The sequence below is a fragment of the Mugil cephalus genome, chromosome 13 (genome assembly GCF_022458985.1).
Source record: "Mugil cephalus isolate CIBA_MC_2020 chromosome 13, CIBA_Mcephalus_1.1, whole genome shotgun sequence".
Lineage (NCBI taxonomy): Eukaryota > Metazoa > Chordata > Actinopteri > Mugiliformes > Mugilidae > Mugil > Mugil cephalus.
Genome location: NC_061782.1, coordinates 391,892 through 405,000, shown reverse-complemented (window position 1 = coordinate 405,000; position 13,109 = coordinate 391,892). Strand labels below are relative to the sequence as shown.

Here is a 13,109-nt window from a genome sequence, read left to right as displayed (position 1 = left end):
CCATGTTTCACTTGTTTCTGTTTCCAGCGTCTGCTCCGTCTCTGAGGCCGAGGAGGAATCAGATGTGTCCTGCTCCTCCTCCTCCTCCTCCTCCTCCTCCGACCAGTACGACCTGCTCCTCTTGCTCCTCCTCCTCCTCCTCCTCGTATCGGTACAGGTGCAGCCCTGAGTTTTGACTGTTGCCGTGGTGACGTGGGTTGATGCCACAGGAGGACAGGTTAGTCCAGTTCACAGAGAGTGAGGAGTGACTCAGGGTGAAAGTATGGACACACCCTGTGGGGCGGGGCAGTGGGCGTGGTTTTATAACCCACAAACAATAATAACAAACTCAAAGTGGGCGTGTCTTAACAACAAAGACACACCTGCCCAGGCAGGAGAAGGACGGTGGCGGTTCCAGTCCGACCCCCCATTGGCTGAGAGGAAGTCAAGCTTAAGGCAATTACCCACAATTCATAGCGTTCAAATCAAATCAGGTACAGGAGGCGACGCCACAACACTCACACTCTAAGAAACACAAAAGTGTTGTTTTAGTGGAACGTGGGTGGAACGTGGTTGGTCCACTCAACCGGTTCTGTTCTGGGATCAGATCAGACCCTGATCAGCTGTTACAGGAACATTTAGTCTGAAGGACTCACAGACTCACACACTGGACACAAAGACTCACACACTGGACACAAAGACACACACACTGGACACAAAGACACACACACTGGACACAAAGACTCACACACTGGACACAAAGACTCACAGACTCACACACTGGACACAAGGACTCACACACTGGACACAAAGACTCACACACTGGACACAAAGACACACAGACTCACACACTGGACACAAGGACTCACACAATGGACACAAAGACACACACACTGGACACAAAGACACACACACTGGACACAAAGACTCACACACTGGACACAAAGACACACACACTGGACACAAAGACTCACAGACTCACACACTGGACACAAGGACTCACACACTGGACACAAAGACTCACAGACTCACACACTGGACACAAGGACACACACACTGGACACAAAGACACACACACTGGACACAAAGACTCACACACTGGACACAAAGACACACAGACTCACACACTGGACACAAGACTCACAGACTCACACCCCACTAGGACACACAAGGACACAGCACAACTAAGGACACAAGGACTCACACACTGGACTCACAGACTCACACACTGGACACAAAGACACACACACTGGACACAAAGACTCACACACTGGACACAAGGACACACACACTGGACACAAAGACTCACAGACTCACACACTGGACACAAAGACTCACACACTGGACACAAAGACACACAGACTCACACACTGGACACAAAGACACACACACTGGACACAAAGACTCACACACTGGACACAAGGACTCACACACTGGACACAAAGACTCACACACTGGACACAAAGACACACAGACTCACACACTGGACACAAGGACACACACACTGGACACAAAGACTCACACACTGGACACAAAGACTCACACACTGGACACAAGGACACACACACTGGACACAAAGACTCACACACTGGACACAAAGACACAACAACACGATCGACACTGGACCAGTTTAACACATTTATGTTCCATGTGTTTCCTGGGTTCTTTGTTTGGAGTCATTTTTAAGGCCAGAACACCAGCGTTATTATTATATTTTATTTCATTATATTTTATTTTATTTTATTTTATTTTATTATATATTTTTATATTATATATTTTATTTTATTTTATTTTATTTTATTTTATATTATATATTTTATTTTATTTTATTATATTATCTCATATTATATTTTATTTTATTTTATTATATTATATTATATATTTTATTTTATTATCTCATATTTTATTTTATTTTATTATATTATATATTATTGTATTATATTATATTATATTTTATTATCAAAACACATTAAAGCTCAACAGTTCCTGGTTCATTCAGGTATTTTCTTTTCTTTTCAACTATTAAACGTGTCGTGAAACAAATAAAGGCATCACTTAAAATAAACGAGTCCTGGAGCTTTAGATGGAGACGTCACTAACAGACGTCAGAGACTTTAGAGAAGCTAAACACAACGACCCGCCCGTAAAACGGGTTCTGACTGAGCAGCTCCAGAGACTGAGGTTGAATAAACTGGAGGAAACAGACACGTTGTTAATTACGGTCACGTTGCTTTGGCGCTCGGAGTCTGACTGAAGGTGTGTTTCATGAGTCTGGGCTGGAAACATGTCGCTGTGTGTTGAACAGAAACCAGGCAGGAGACACAGAGCACGTGTAGATGATTTAATGTTTTATGGCAGGTTAAACCTCTTTAAATGTACATGCTGAGGATGTGCTGATGTTCGTCTTCCAGTAGTTTCTACTTGAAAAATCCTCCGATCACGTTGTTGACGTTGATTCCTGAGGACGAACAGAGACAATCAGACCTCAGCTCTGCATGTTTCCATCTCAGCCACGGCTTCAAACTCACCTCCGTCTCCTTTGCTCTCGTCTTTCTTCCCTCCGACCAGCGACAGAGCGTCTCCCACATCGAAACCTCCTCCTCCTCCTGCTCCTCCTCCTCCCTCCTTCTGCTCCTTCTTCTCTCCTTCTCCTCCACCCATCACTTTCTTCACCGTGTCCTCCACCAGGTCACCTGCACAACAACCAGCAGCTCATTACGGATGCAGCATCAATCCAATCAGAGTTTTATGATTCCAGAGCCTGCTCCTCCTGCTCCTCCTGCTCCTCCCTGTGGTCAGGTCATTAAAAGAAGACGCCGCAGGAAGAATGCAGCAAAGGAGAGAAAGTGTTGATGGAGGTGTGGCGGGTTTAACCCCTCCACCCTCAGGGCAGCGCTCTGCTGCATCAGATCAGCTGAGCTAATAAACAGGAAGCAGACGGCTGCATCGAACACGCTCTTAGTTTAAAACAGAAAGAAAAGATTAACGGAGCCTGGTTAAGATCCTGTAATAAAACAGAAGCAGCTGAACAAAGGTTTAAAGGAATGAAATGACAGATTGAAGGATCCTCAGAGTCCACGTCTCCTCGTTGTCCACCAGTATTTCTATATTCTATATATTCAGACTAAACGTGTAGACGTGGACGTCGTGTCGTAGCTGCTGCAGGAGACAAGCTGATTAAATCTCAGTAATTCACTCACCAACTTTTTCTCCGGCCATCTTTGCGATGCCGTCGGATCCCAGAGCGTTGGATAAGAAGTTTGCCATGTCTGCTGCTGTGAGGACTCGCTGTGCTGATCCGGACCGAGGGCGACCTGCCCTCTTATAGGAGTGGGCGTGGCCGTCCCTTCAGGTGAAGCTCATCCTCTACAGGGCGTCTCCCCAGACCGAGCCGCCACACAGGTCTGAGATCAGCCACACCTGCAGGCTCCGCCCCCAAACTGGTTTAACCTCATCGTTCCAGTCTATTTAGGACGTATCTAAATTAAACTGAACACTGTTCAGGAACATGTTGGAGCTCATTCATGGTCTTTGTCTCTTTTCAAAGACGAGACTCTGAAGTTTCTATCACTACAGTCAGAATCTCTCTAAGTGGTTTAGTTCTGGAGGAATCAAAGCTGGAACACAGTTAAAAATAACAGGTTGTTGTGTTGGTTGAATCCTATAATGACTTTTATCAGTGAAACCAGAATAAAATGACGTATTACATGAAACACAGCTCAGAGCTCTGATTGGTTCATGGAGACGCTGCCGTCCCATAAACCACCAGAGGAACCGTGGAGGGTTAATAAACTCTGCATGAGTCACGACCACACCCATCGTTTATGTTATGTAACGAGAAGAGGCCCCGGGGCCCAAACACAGATGGTTCTGATGGTGTCTCCCAGTCTGGGCCCGGGGGGCGTCATTAGTTATCAGGTCTAATCTGTTCCCGAGAAAACCAGACCATCACGACCCGACTCAGACTTTAAAAAACAACTAAGAACAGGGAGAAAAAGCTCAAACAAATAAATAAATGAGGCCCTGAAGGAGGAGAAGGAACGAAGCAGCTCGATTTAAATACATTTTATTTCCGTCGTTTATAAAAGAAGAACTCAGCGTCAGGCAGGAAGTGTCTCGTTAGAGCTTCATGCATTTACAACATTAAAGGCTTCAGGCGTCAGGGTCGACTGAGGTCGGTCCAGGTCGGTCCAGGTCGGTGGGGGTTGGAGGGGGGCGGTCCAGGTCGGTGGGGGTTGGAGGGGGTCGGAGGTGGGTAATTGACAGGTAGGCGGGGCCTGAAGCTTCACCGGCCAATCAGCTGGCTTAAACTCTTAGATTAGCTTCATCGCTTCGGAGTTTGAAAACTGACTTAGGTGATGTAGGCAGTGTAACCGTGGCAACAGGAAGGAGGACGCGGCTGAGGGTTTCTATTGGTTAATGAGATTAATCATGGCGGGGTGGGCGGAGCTAAGATGTCTTCTTCTCTGGTTCCTCCTCAGTGACATTCAGAGTCTGAGAGAAAACAGAAACTGTTTAAATCACAGATTCACGACTGGCTCGTTGTAGTTTAGCTGATTTAGATCTGTAGTTTATACGACCAGAGGTTAGCAAGCAGCTAGCTACCTGGGAGGACACTCACCTGTCAATTACAGAGGCCACGCCCCCTTGATTCTGCAGAGCTTTAAATCTTTATCTAATGTAATCAGGTGAGTTCTAGAAACATTCACCATGAACGCAGAAATGGTGGAGCCTCTAGTGGACGAAAGAGGAACTGCAGCTTTTACAGCATCAGCGTTTCCTGGGAATTTCTTTACTCTGTGCGGCCTGTTGGTTATTTATATTTTTATTTCCCATACTTTAGTTTCAGTGTGTTTACCTACTGTAGTTTAACACAGTTTACTTCCTGTAATCCCTGCAGGGTATTTACTGCATTCTACTTCCTGTTATTTTCATCCTGTAGTTTTATTTGTAGTTTTATTTTCTGTAGTTTTATTTGTAGTTTTACTTGTTGTTTTACTTGCTGTAGTTTTATTTGTAGTTTCACTTGTTGTAGTTTTACTTGCTGTAGTTTTATTTGTAGTTTTATTTGTAGTTCCACTTGTTGTAGTTTTACTTGTTGTAGTTTTATTTGTAGTTTTACTTGCTGTAGTTTTATTTGTAGTTTTACTTGTTGTAGTTTTACTTGCTGTAGTTTTATTTGTAGTTTTATTTGTAGTTTTACTTGTTGTAGTTTTACTTGTTGTAGTTTTATTTGTAGTTTTACTTGCTGTAGTTTTATTTGTAGTTTTACTTGTTGTAGTTTTACTTGCTGTAATTTTATGTGTAGTTTAACTTGCTGTAGTTTTATTTGTAGTTTTACTTGTTGTAGTTTAACTTGCTGTAGTTTTATTTGTAGTTTTACTTGTTGTAGTTTTACTTGCTGTAATTTTATGTGTAGTTTTACTTGCTGTAGTTTTATTTGTAGTTTTACTTGTTGTTTTACTTGCTGTAGTTTTATTTGTAGTTTCACTTGTTGTAGTTTTACTTGCTGTAGTTTTATTTGTAGTTTTATTTGTAGTTTTACTTGTTGTAGTTTTACTTGTTGTAGTTTTATTTGTAGTTTTACTTGTTGTAGTTTTACTTGCTGTAGTTTTATTTGTAGTTTTACTTGCTGTAGTTTTACTTGTTGTAGTTTTATTTGTAGTTTTACTTGCTGTAGTTTTACTTGTAGTTTTACTTGCTGTAGTTTTATTTGTAGTTTTACTTGCTGTAGATTTACTTGCTGTAGTTTTATTTGTAGTTTTACTTGCTGTAGTTTTATTTGCTGTAGTTTTATTTGTAGTTTTACTTGCTGTAGTTTTATTTGTAGTTTTACTTGCTGTAGATTTACTTGCTGTAGTTTTATTTGTAGTTTTACTTGCTGTAGTTTTACTTGTTTTAGTTTTATTTGTAGTTTTACTTGCTGTAGTTTTACTTGTAGTTTTACTTGCTGTAGTTTTACTTGCTGTAGATTTACTTGCCGTACTTTTATTTGTAGTTTTACTTGTTGTAGTTTTATTTGTAGTTTTACTTGCTGTAGTTTTACTTGTAGTTTTACTTGCTGTAGTTTTACTTGCTGTAGTTTTACTTGTAGTTTTACTTGCTGTAGTTTTATTTGTAGTTTTACTTGTAGTTTTACTTGCTGTAGTTTTATTTGTAGTTTTACTTGCTGTAGTTTTACTTGCTGTAGTTTTATTTGTAGTTTTACCTGTAGTTTTACTTGTAGTTTTATTTGTAGTTTTACTTGCTGTAGTTTTACTTGTAGTTTTACTTGCTGTAGTTTCTTACCTACTGTGCTTCCTGTTCTCCTCCTGTCTTTGGGAGCTCAGTCTGTGGCAGAGAAAGAAGAAGAAGAAGTCACGTCTTCACGTCTTTTCCAAACAAACTCATCCATCAAACTTCATTTCTCCCAAAACAAACTCATTCAGCTGCTTCACTGACGCACATTAACTTTCATTAGATGAGTTTGACTCAAGTAGAAAAGTCACAGAGTTCACACTGAAATCAGCTGTTTACAAAAGGACAAAGGTGAATTTTCACTAGTTTTGGGAGAAATGTTTAAGTTTATATCAGATATGTTAGAAATGTTTCTGGGTGTCAGATGAGATGAAGAAGCAGCCGAGTTAGTGTCAGAACTAGAAGCAATAAACTATTTTTATGACATCAGCTCATTCTCATTTCATTCTCTAACATCGGATGAAATGTTCCATGTTATGAAGGAGTGTTTAAGTCGGCCACATGCCACGCCCCCTCCAAACCAATCAGGCACCTCCACAGCCTCTGGTCCCGCCTCCTCCTCCTGTCTCCAGCCAATCACCAAAAAGACAAAAAACTTTATTATTGTCAATTAAATAATTTCAAATAATTATGCTCAGAATTATCCTTTAAAAACACGCCCACTCTTAAACTTTAAGATGAGATGAGATGAGATCTGTCTTTACTCATCCCACAACGGGGAAAGTGTCTTCATTAACAGCAGCAGAGACATTCAGACTAAACAATAAAATATGAGAATACAAAAGCTATGTTACAAACAAAGGAGGCAGTTTACACCAACAATAAAAACATGTTTTACTATGAATACAACGACAAATTTCAGTAAAATGTGAAATACGGACCAGAAGCATAATGAAAGATTTAAAGAGACACTAGACCGGCTGATTGATGTTATTCCACACATGTACGTATGTGTGATGAAAACAAAGTAAAAGAATTATTGTGAAACCAAGAACTTGAACAGGTAGAATAATAATTAGTAGACAAATAATTAAATCAAAAGCAGAAACTGTCTCCACATACTCGAAAACCTTCTCTAGTCCTGTCCCTTAACTCCTTAATACCTTATCATTAACAAATCACTATATATAATAAAAACTAGGATTACACAGTACGATCCACATGTATATAAATATGAGTGATGATTGTCTCATCTCATCTCATCTCATCTCATCTCATCTCATCTCATCTCATTCTTTGGGCCGTTTCTTCTGAACCAGATGAGGGAGTGCGATGGTTTTGTTCTCTATGAATAACTGATCACTGTTACATGATGGATCTTCCTAATGTCTCGTCTGTAAAGAGCTTTATTAGAGAAGAACAGCAGGACTCTACTGAACGTCAGCAGAGCCTCTAGAAGCATCATAGTATGACATGTATCCTTTCTATTCTGTTTCTAAGAAAACAAGAAGTTCATTATACAAGTAAACGTGTTTCTACACATGTAAACTCTCTGTATGTAACATTTAAAACACATGAAGTAAACAGTGGAGGTGACATCACTCACCGCGCTGACCAATCCGCTGGCGAGTGCTGCGCTCTCCACGCCCTCCACGGCTACTTGGGCCACTTCATTGGCTCCGGACACGGCGGTGTCGGCCACCACGTTGGCCTGCTCCGTGGTCTTCTGGGAAACTGGACGACAGGAAGCAGGAAAGGTTTTAAACTAGGAACTAGGAAAAACATTTAAACATGTTAATGAGCTGGTTAAGGAACAACTAATCAGGTGAGGAGACCAGTTATTCACCTGTGTTAACACCTGTGGCCACTCCCTCCATCGTCTTGTTTCCTGACAAAGACAAAAATAAAACTGTTAAATACTCAAATGAGAGGCGGCTTTTATTTTAACGGTTTCAGTAGAGAACGTGAACATTGATCTAGTTTTAGCTGAAATTCTCTGACTTAAGACTCGACGTGTTCTGTCTGAATTCATGCGGACACATGGACACTCCCTGGCCACTTCACTGGGAACACGGCTGAAACCAGTCCTGCTCTGAATCTCCATGAAGGTTCTGCTTTCAGCTTTACTTTCTAATAACTCACAGATGTTGTCTTCACTGAACTCTTGAACTGCTCCTGGTTGTAAAATATGAATCATCTCCTCAGATAAATCCAGTTTAACATCCAGGTGAATCACCACCTTCCTGACTCTGCATCCACTGCTGTAAGTGTGACGTCTAGATTCCTGCTGTATTTTAGATTTTCATTCCACCTCTTTTTGCAGTATTCAGCTCAGGGATCGGACCAGCCACTTTATGTACATGTATACATGTGCCACGTAGGGTTTTCTTTCTAGTTGACTTTGTATATACAGGCTAGATATACGTAGATATAAATATATATGTTGAATCTCAACGTTTGCACACCTTATGTTTCATTTTTGTGTAGTCGCTGCACCGTAGGCCTTTGAGGAATGTCATTTCTATGACAATGAAGTTGACTAATTTGATTATTTATTCATTTGAATCCTTTTCCTTTTCCTATTAGTTAAAAATATTTTTTATGTCCTAACAAATCTGAAAATGTCACATGAGTGTTTGGATAATAATAGTTTGGTTTAATATTAGCAGAGTAAAGCTATGGAAGGTTTCTCCAAACTACTTCCTCTAAGATAAAAGTAAAGCACTGACCAGCATTCCCAATGAACTGGTGACTTCTACCACCGTCTTTTACACTCACTCTGAGTTTGACCTGGATTCAACCGAGCTCTTCATGAATTATTCACGTGAGAGGAACTATTCTGTCTGTGGGCGTCGGGCTGAACCGACCTGAACCGACTCTTTGTCTGAGCGAACAGCGACTGATTCACTGACGACCATCGGCTACAGATACAGGAAGGAGGAGGAATATTAAATCTCCCTCTAATGGACTTTCTCTTTCTTTCCAACAATAAACACTAATATGTTTTCCTCTTTGGTAAATTCCCAAAGTCACTGTTTGGTGGTAAACACTTTATCTGCTTTCATTCTTTTCATTTTCACATTTATCTGAAGACTTTTGACTTTTCTAAAGACATATTGATCTTGATCTTCTGCTGTTAGTTTATTTAAAGGTAAAACTATGCTAACTATACATATACATACTATATAGTCTAAGCAAGCTGGGTATGTACGATCATTTTCCTCCAAATAAGATAATTTTAAAAAGTCCAACTAGAGCCAACAATACAGGACACATGCACCAGAACCAGAATTTAAAAATAACAACAATAAGATCATAACTACAGGTTAAATCAACCACAGCTCTTATAAACTATGAAGCAGGATGGATCAAAACCAACAGGAATGGAAATCCTTTTTGTTCAGAAGATTCTCATTTGTGATAAGAAACTAAACATTTAACTAAACTAAACAAGTGTTAGCTTGTTGTCATTGCTCATTGGGGGAAAAAAGACAGTTTGTATTTAGACAATTAGAACAGATTCAGGCACTTGTCAACATATTGTCACATTATACATCTGAGAATGCTTTGAGAAGTTACCTGAAGCTAAAATATGGATCCTTCTCTCATAAAGGTGAATGTGCAGTTGTTTAGACGAATGCTAGCTTCTTACATTTAAGCTAATGTTAGCTCGATTAGGCGATTGTTAGCTAGTTTGGATAAATGTTTAGCCAATGTTTCATTTAGCTTAGCTTGTTTAGGTGAATTTTGGTTCATTTAAAAATGTTATGTTTAAGCAAATGTTAGCTTGTTAAGCTAAGATCGGACTTTATGCATCCCAGTCGGGAAGGTGCTACAGCGGCATGACACAACAGTGCAAAATACAATAAGGTAAGACAGGAGAAAACTATATGACAGTTAATATATATTTATTTGTACAAGAAATATTTAGCTGTGGATTAGCAGCCATGTTTCCACCAGTCTGCCCCAGGGCAGCCATGAGCTGTTAGTTCACCACCACCGGGGTGTGACTGTGCGAGCGAATGAATAATGCATCAATGGTAAGAGCTTTGGGCATCTAATGGAGAAGCACTATATAAAACCAGTGCATTGACCCAGGGGTTCTCAAACTGTTTGGAGCTCGGGACCCCGTACAAGGGAATTAAACATATGTTTACTACCATTTATGATTTCAGATGCCAGGAATTATTTGTTTGAAGCCGTGCGACAAGTGCCTCATGAGTAAAGTGACAGATTTACACGGTGTCACAATCATATCAGGTTTTTTATTGACCCAACGCTGATGAAGGAGGAAATAATTGGTTTGATATGTTTGTTTTATTGGTGCAGCGATCCCAACGTGTAATTACGACTTTTTTAAGGACGTAACTTGTTACAAATTTATCACAAAATATTTTGTGAACCCTCAAACTATGGCTCAGGGACCCAGCTTGAGACCATTGCATTAACTAACCAAAAAATAAAAAAATAAAAACAAGTTTGTGTTGGCGAATGTTACTTTGTTCAGGTGAACGTTAGCCTGACTGTGTAGCGCTGTGGTTATCTGTATTTTATTTATTAATCAGGGACTGCCAACAAATGAACTGTCTGCTATAATCCAACATATTTACAGCTGTATTCTCTCATACTGTTGTTCGTCAATGTGCACTGTCCCAAATAAATTCATCTTGTCTTGTCTTAGGAGAATGTTAGCTAGTGTAGACAGATTTTACCATGTTTAGGAGAATATTAGTTGGTTAAGTTTAAGCAAATGTTAGCTGGTTTACGTCAATGTTAGCTTATTTAGCCATGTTTAGGCTAGTGTTAGCTTGTTTATGCTACGATTCCATTTTTAGGAAAATGTCAGCTTGCTGGCTTCTGTTTCCTTTATTGGGCGGCTGTTGGGTAAACAGTAGCTTTTGTAGGCTAATATTTCATCCTTTCTTCTTTCTATTCTTTCATCCTTTCATCCTACAAATAATTGATGGATCATGATGAGTTGCATTTTCTTTCCCCGTCTCATCTTTCATCTTCATCTCCACTTTCAATGTTTCAGGATTCATCCTTTTGTCTTCCACCTGTCACCTCCATCCCTCTGTTCATCCCTCCATCCCTCTATTCATCCCTCTATCACTCCATCCATCCCTCTGTTCATCTCTCTATCACTCCCTCCATCCCTCTATTCATCCCTCTATCACTCCTTTTATTCTGTTCATCTCTCTATCACTCCCTTTATTCTATTCAACCAACTTTTTCTTTTGCCCTTTTCTCATTTATTTCTTCCTTCTCTCCATCTCTTCTCTCATCCGTCCGCTCATCCCTCCTTTTCCCTGTGGTCAGATTTAACATCCGTGACTTTAATATTTCAGGATTCAGTTTCTTGTCGTCCATCTGTCACTCCCTCCATCCCTCCATTTATCCATCCCAGTGTGAACTTCTCTCATCCTCCACTCACTCGTCTTTCCATCCCTCCATCCCTTCTTCCTTCATAATTCATTACATTCACTTTTTCTGTCATTATTTCAGGTTTTCATATTAAATTCATCATCTTTTCCTCCCTCCGTCCCTTTCTATCCCTCCTTTCATCTCTCCATCGTTGGTCCAACTCTTCTCTTCTTCTCTCGTTCTTTTACTTTTACCAGTATTTACAGATACTTAATGCCGTTTCTTTTTATTTTGCATCCATCCATCGTCTCACCGACATAGATGACCCCCTCCTTGGTTTTGGCAGCGGCCTCCCCGACGCCGACCTTCGTCTTCTCGGCGGCCGCCACCACTCCGTCCTTGGCCATGGAGAATCCCTTCTTCAGAGCGTCCATGATGCTTCTCCTCTCTTCTTCTGGTCTTTTCTTTCTGTTCTGTCTCTTCTTCTGCTGCTGCTCCGTCTGCCTCAGTCGTCTCTTCTCATCTGCCAGCGATCTGTTCTTCCTACTAATGGAAGAGAGAGCGACGGATAGAGAGAAGGGTGGAGAGAGGGCACGTGAGAGAGAGAGAGAGGGAGAGAGAGAGAGAGAGAAAGGAGGGAGAAAGGAGGGAGGGAGGGAGAGTCATGTGTTGAAGAAACCTGGAACTGTGGCTGATCAGTGAAGGAAAGAAAACAGAAAAGTGGAGAAAGAAAAATAATGAATCAGTTTTATCTCGACCTAAAGATTTCAGGGAAGTCAGAATCTGAGCAGCTTCTGATAGAAAGTGTGTTTTATTAACGTGATTTACTGAACTGGAGGCAGAACACCAACACAGAAGACTTCTCTAATCACACAGAAGACAACAACCAGACACAGGCAGACAATATCAGAACAAACAATATGTAACATTTTGACACACAATTACAAAACAATATCGATTAAGAACCCTGAGGACAGACATCACATTTATTCAGGCTGTATCATATCATGCTAACATGCTAGCGGCTAGGTTAGCTAGGTTCTTATCAAACCTTCATCTCTGCTCATTCACTGTGTTGAATCTAATTCTTCGAATAATTCCAGAACAACACGGAAACACATTTTAGTTAAATCTGATCTGAGGAGCAGCAGAATAATACACTATAAATAACAACAAGATACTGTAAGTATGAAAGTGTACATTTACATTTACTGAACTGTCCCTTTACTAAACATTTCATGAACATCTCTCAAGTCTCTTAAGAATTTATTGCATCTGCTGTTTCATGAGTCACAGCTCTGACTAAAACAGTGACCCCTGGTGGTGAAACTAGGAATGGCCGTTTTACTGAAAATTTGTAGTTGTCTTGTATTTTTGCACGTTGAAAATTCACCCCACGTCTTAATTTAGACAAATGATATTCGACTATACAAGCTGTCGTTAGCCTAGCGTTTTTCAGTACTTCTTATATCTGATAACTTACTGGTTCTCAGACTGTCTCTGATCTGCAGTTTAAATGTTTGTAGACATGTTGAAAAGTGTGTTTTAATGGTGTTTAATGGTGCAGCATCCATGCTAAACGAGTTAGC

General features: G+C 40.4%; 2 protein-coding genes across 3 annotated transcripts in view; both read right to left on the bottom strand.

Moving 5' to 3' along the window:
* The window catches only part of LOC125019004 (keratin, type I cytoskeletal 9-like), a 7,207-nt gene extending 3,961 nt beyond the window's left edge, over positions 1-3,246 (bottom strand). The window contains exons 1-3 of the mRNA XM_047603502.1: positions 3,180-3,246; positions 363-413; positions 104-273 (exon numbers count right to left, since the gene is read on the bottom strand). Of these exons, the coding sequence (XP_047459458.1) occupies positions 104-273; positions 363-413; positions 3,180-3,246 (288 nt within the window). The remainder of the gene's footprint in view (positions 1-103; positions 274-362; positions 414-3,179) is intronic.
* sncga (synuclein, gamma a) lies at positions 2,306-12,099 on the bottom strand. 2 transcript variants are annotated; one of them, XM_047602496.1, is made up of 8 exons: positions 11,834-12,099; positions 8,003-8,044; positions 7,763-7,890; positions 6,749-6,778; positions 6,268-6,309; positions 3,180-4,473; positions 2,508-2,672; positions 2,306-2,437 (listed from the first exon to the last, which is right to left on the bottom strand). In XM_047602496.1, the coding sequence occupies exons 1-5, from the start codon at positions 11,952-11,954 to the stop codon at positions 6,268-6,270; spliced, it is 363 nt and encodes a 120-aa protein (XP_047458452.1). In that variant the 5' UTR covers positions 11,955-12,099; the 3' UTR covers positions 2,306-2,437; positions 2,508-2,672; positions 3,180-4,473. The 2 variants fall into 2 exon arrangements, with proteins under 2 accessions (XP_047458452.1, XP_047458453.1); XM_047602497.1 differs by lacking the exon at positions 6,749-6,778 and having other exon boundaries at positions 11,834-12,090.
* Positions 12,100-13,109: the final 1,010 nt, after the last annotated feature.

Excerpts from the sequence above, each read along its gene's own strand:
- sncga (XM_047602496.1), bottom strand. The coding sequence starts at position 11,954 with ATGGACGCTCTGAAGAAGGGATTCTCCATGGCCAAGGACGGAGTGGTG. Across the intron at positions 8,045-11,833 it reads GGAGGGGGTCATCTATGTCG|GAAACAAGACGATGGAGGGA; the intron begins GTGAGACGATGG and ends TGTCTTTGTCAG. Across the intron at positions 6,779-7,762 it reads CCAGCGGATTGGTCAGCGCG|GAGGAGGAGGCGGGACCAGA; the intron begins GTGAGTGATGTC and ends GGCTGGAGACAG.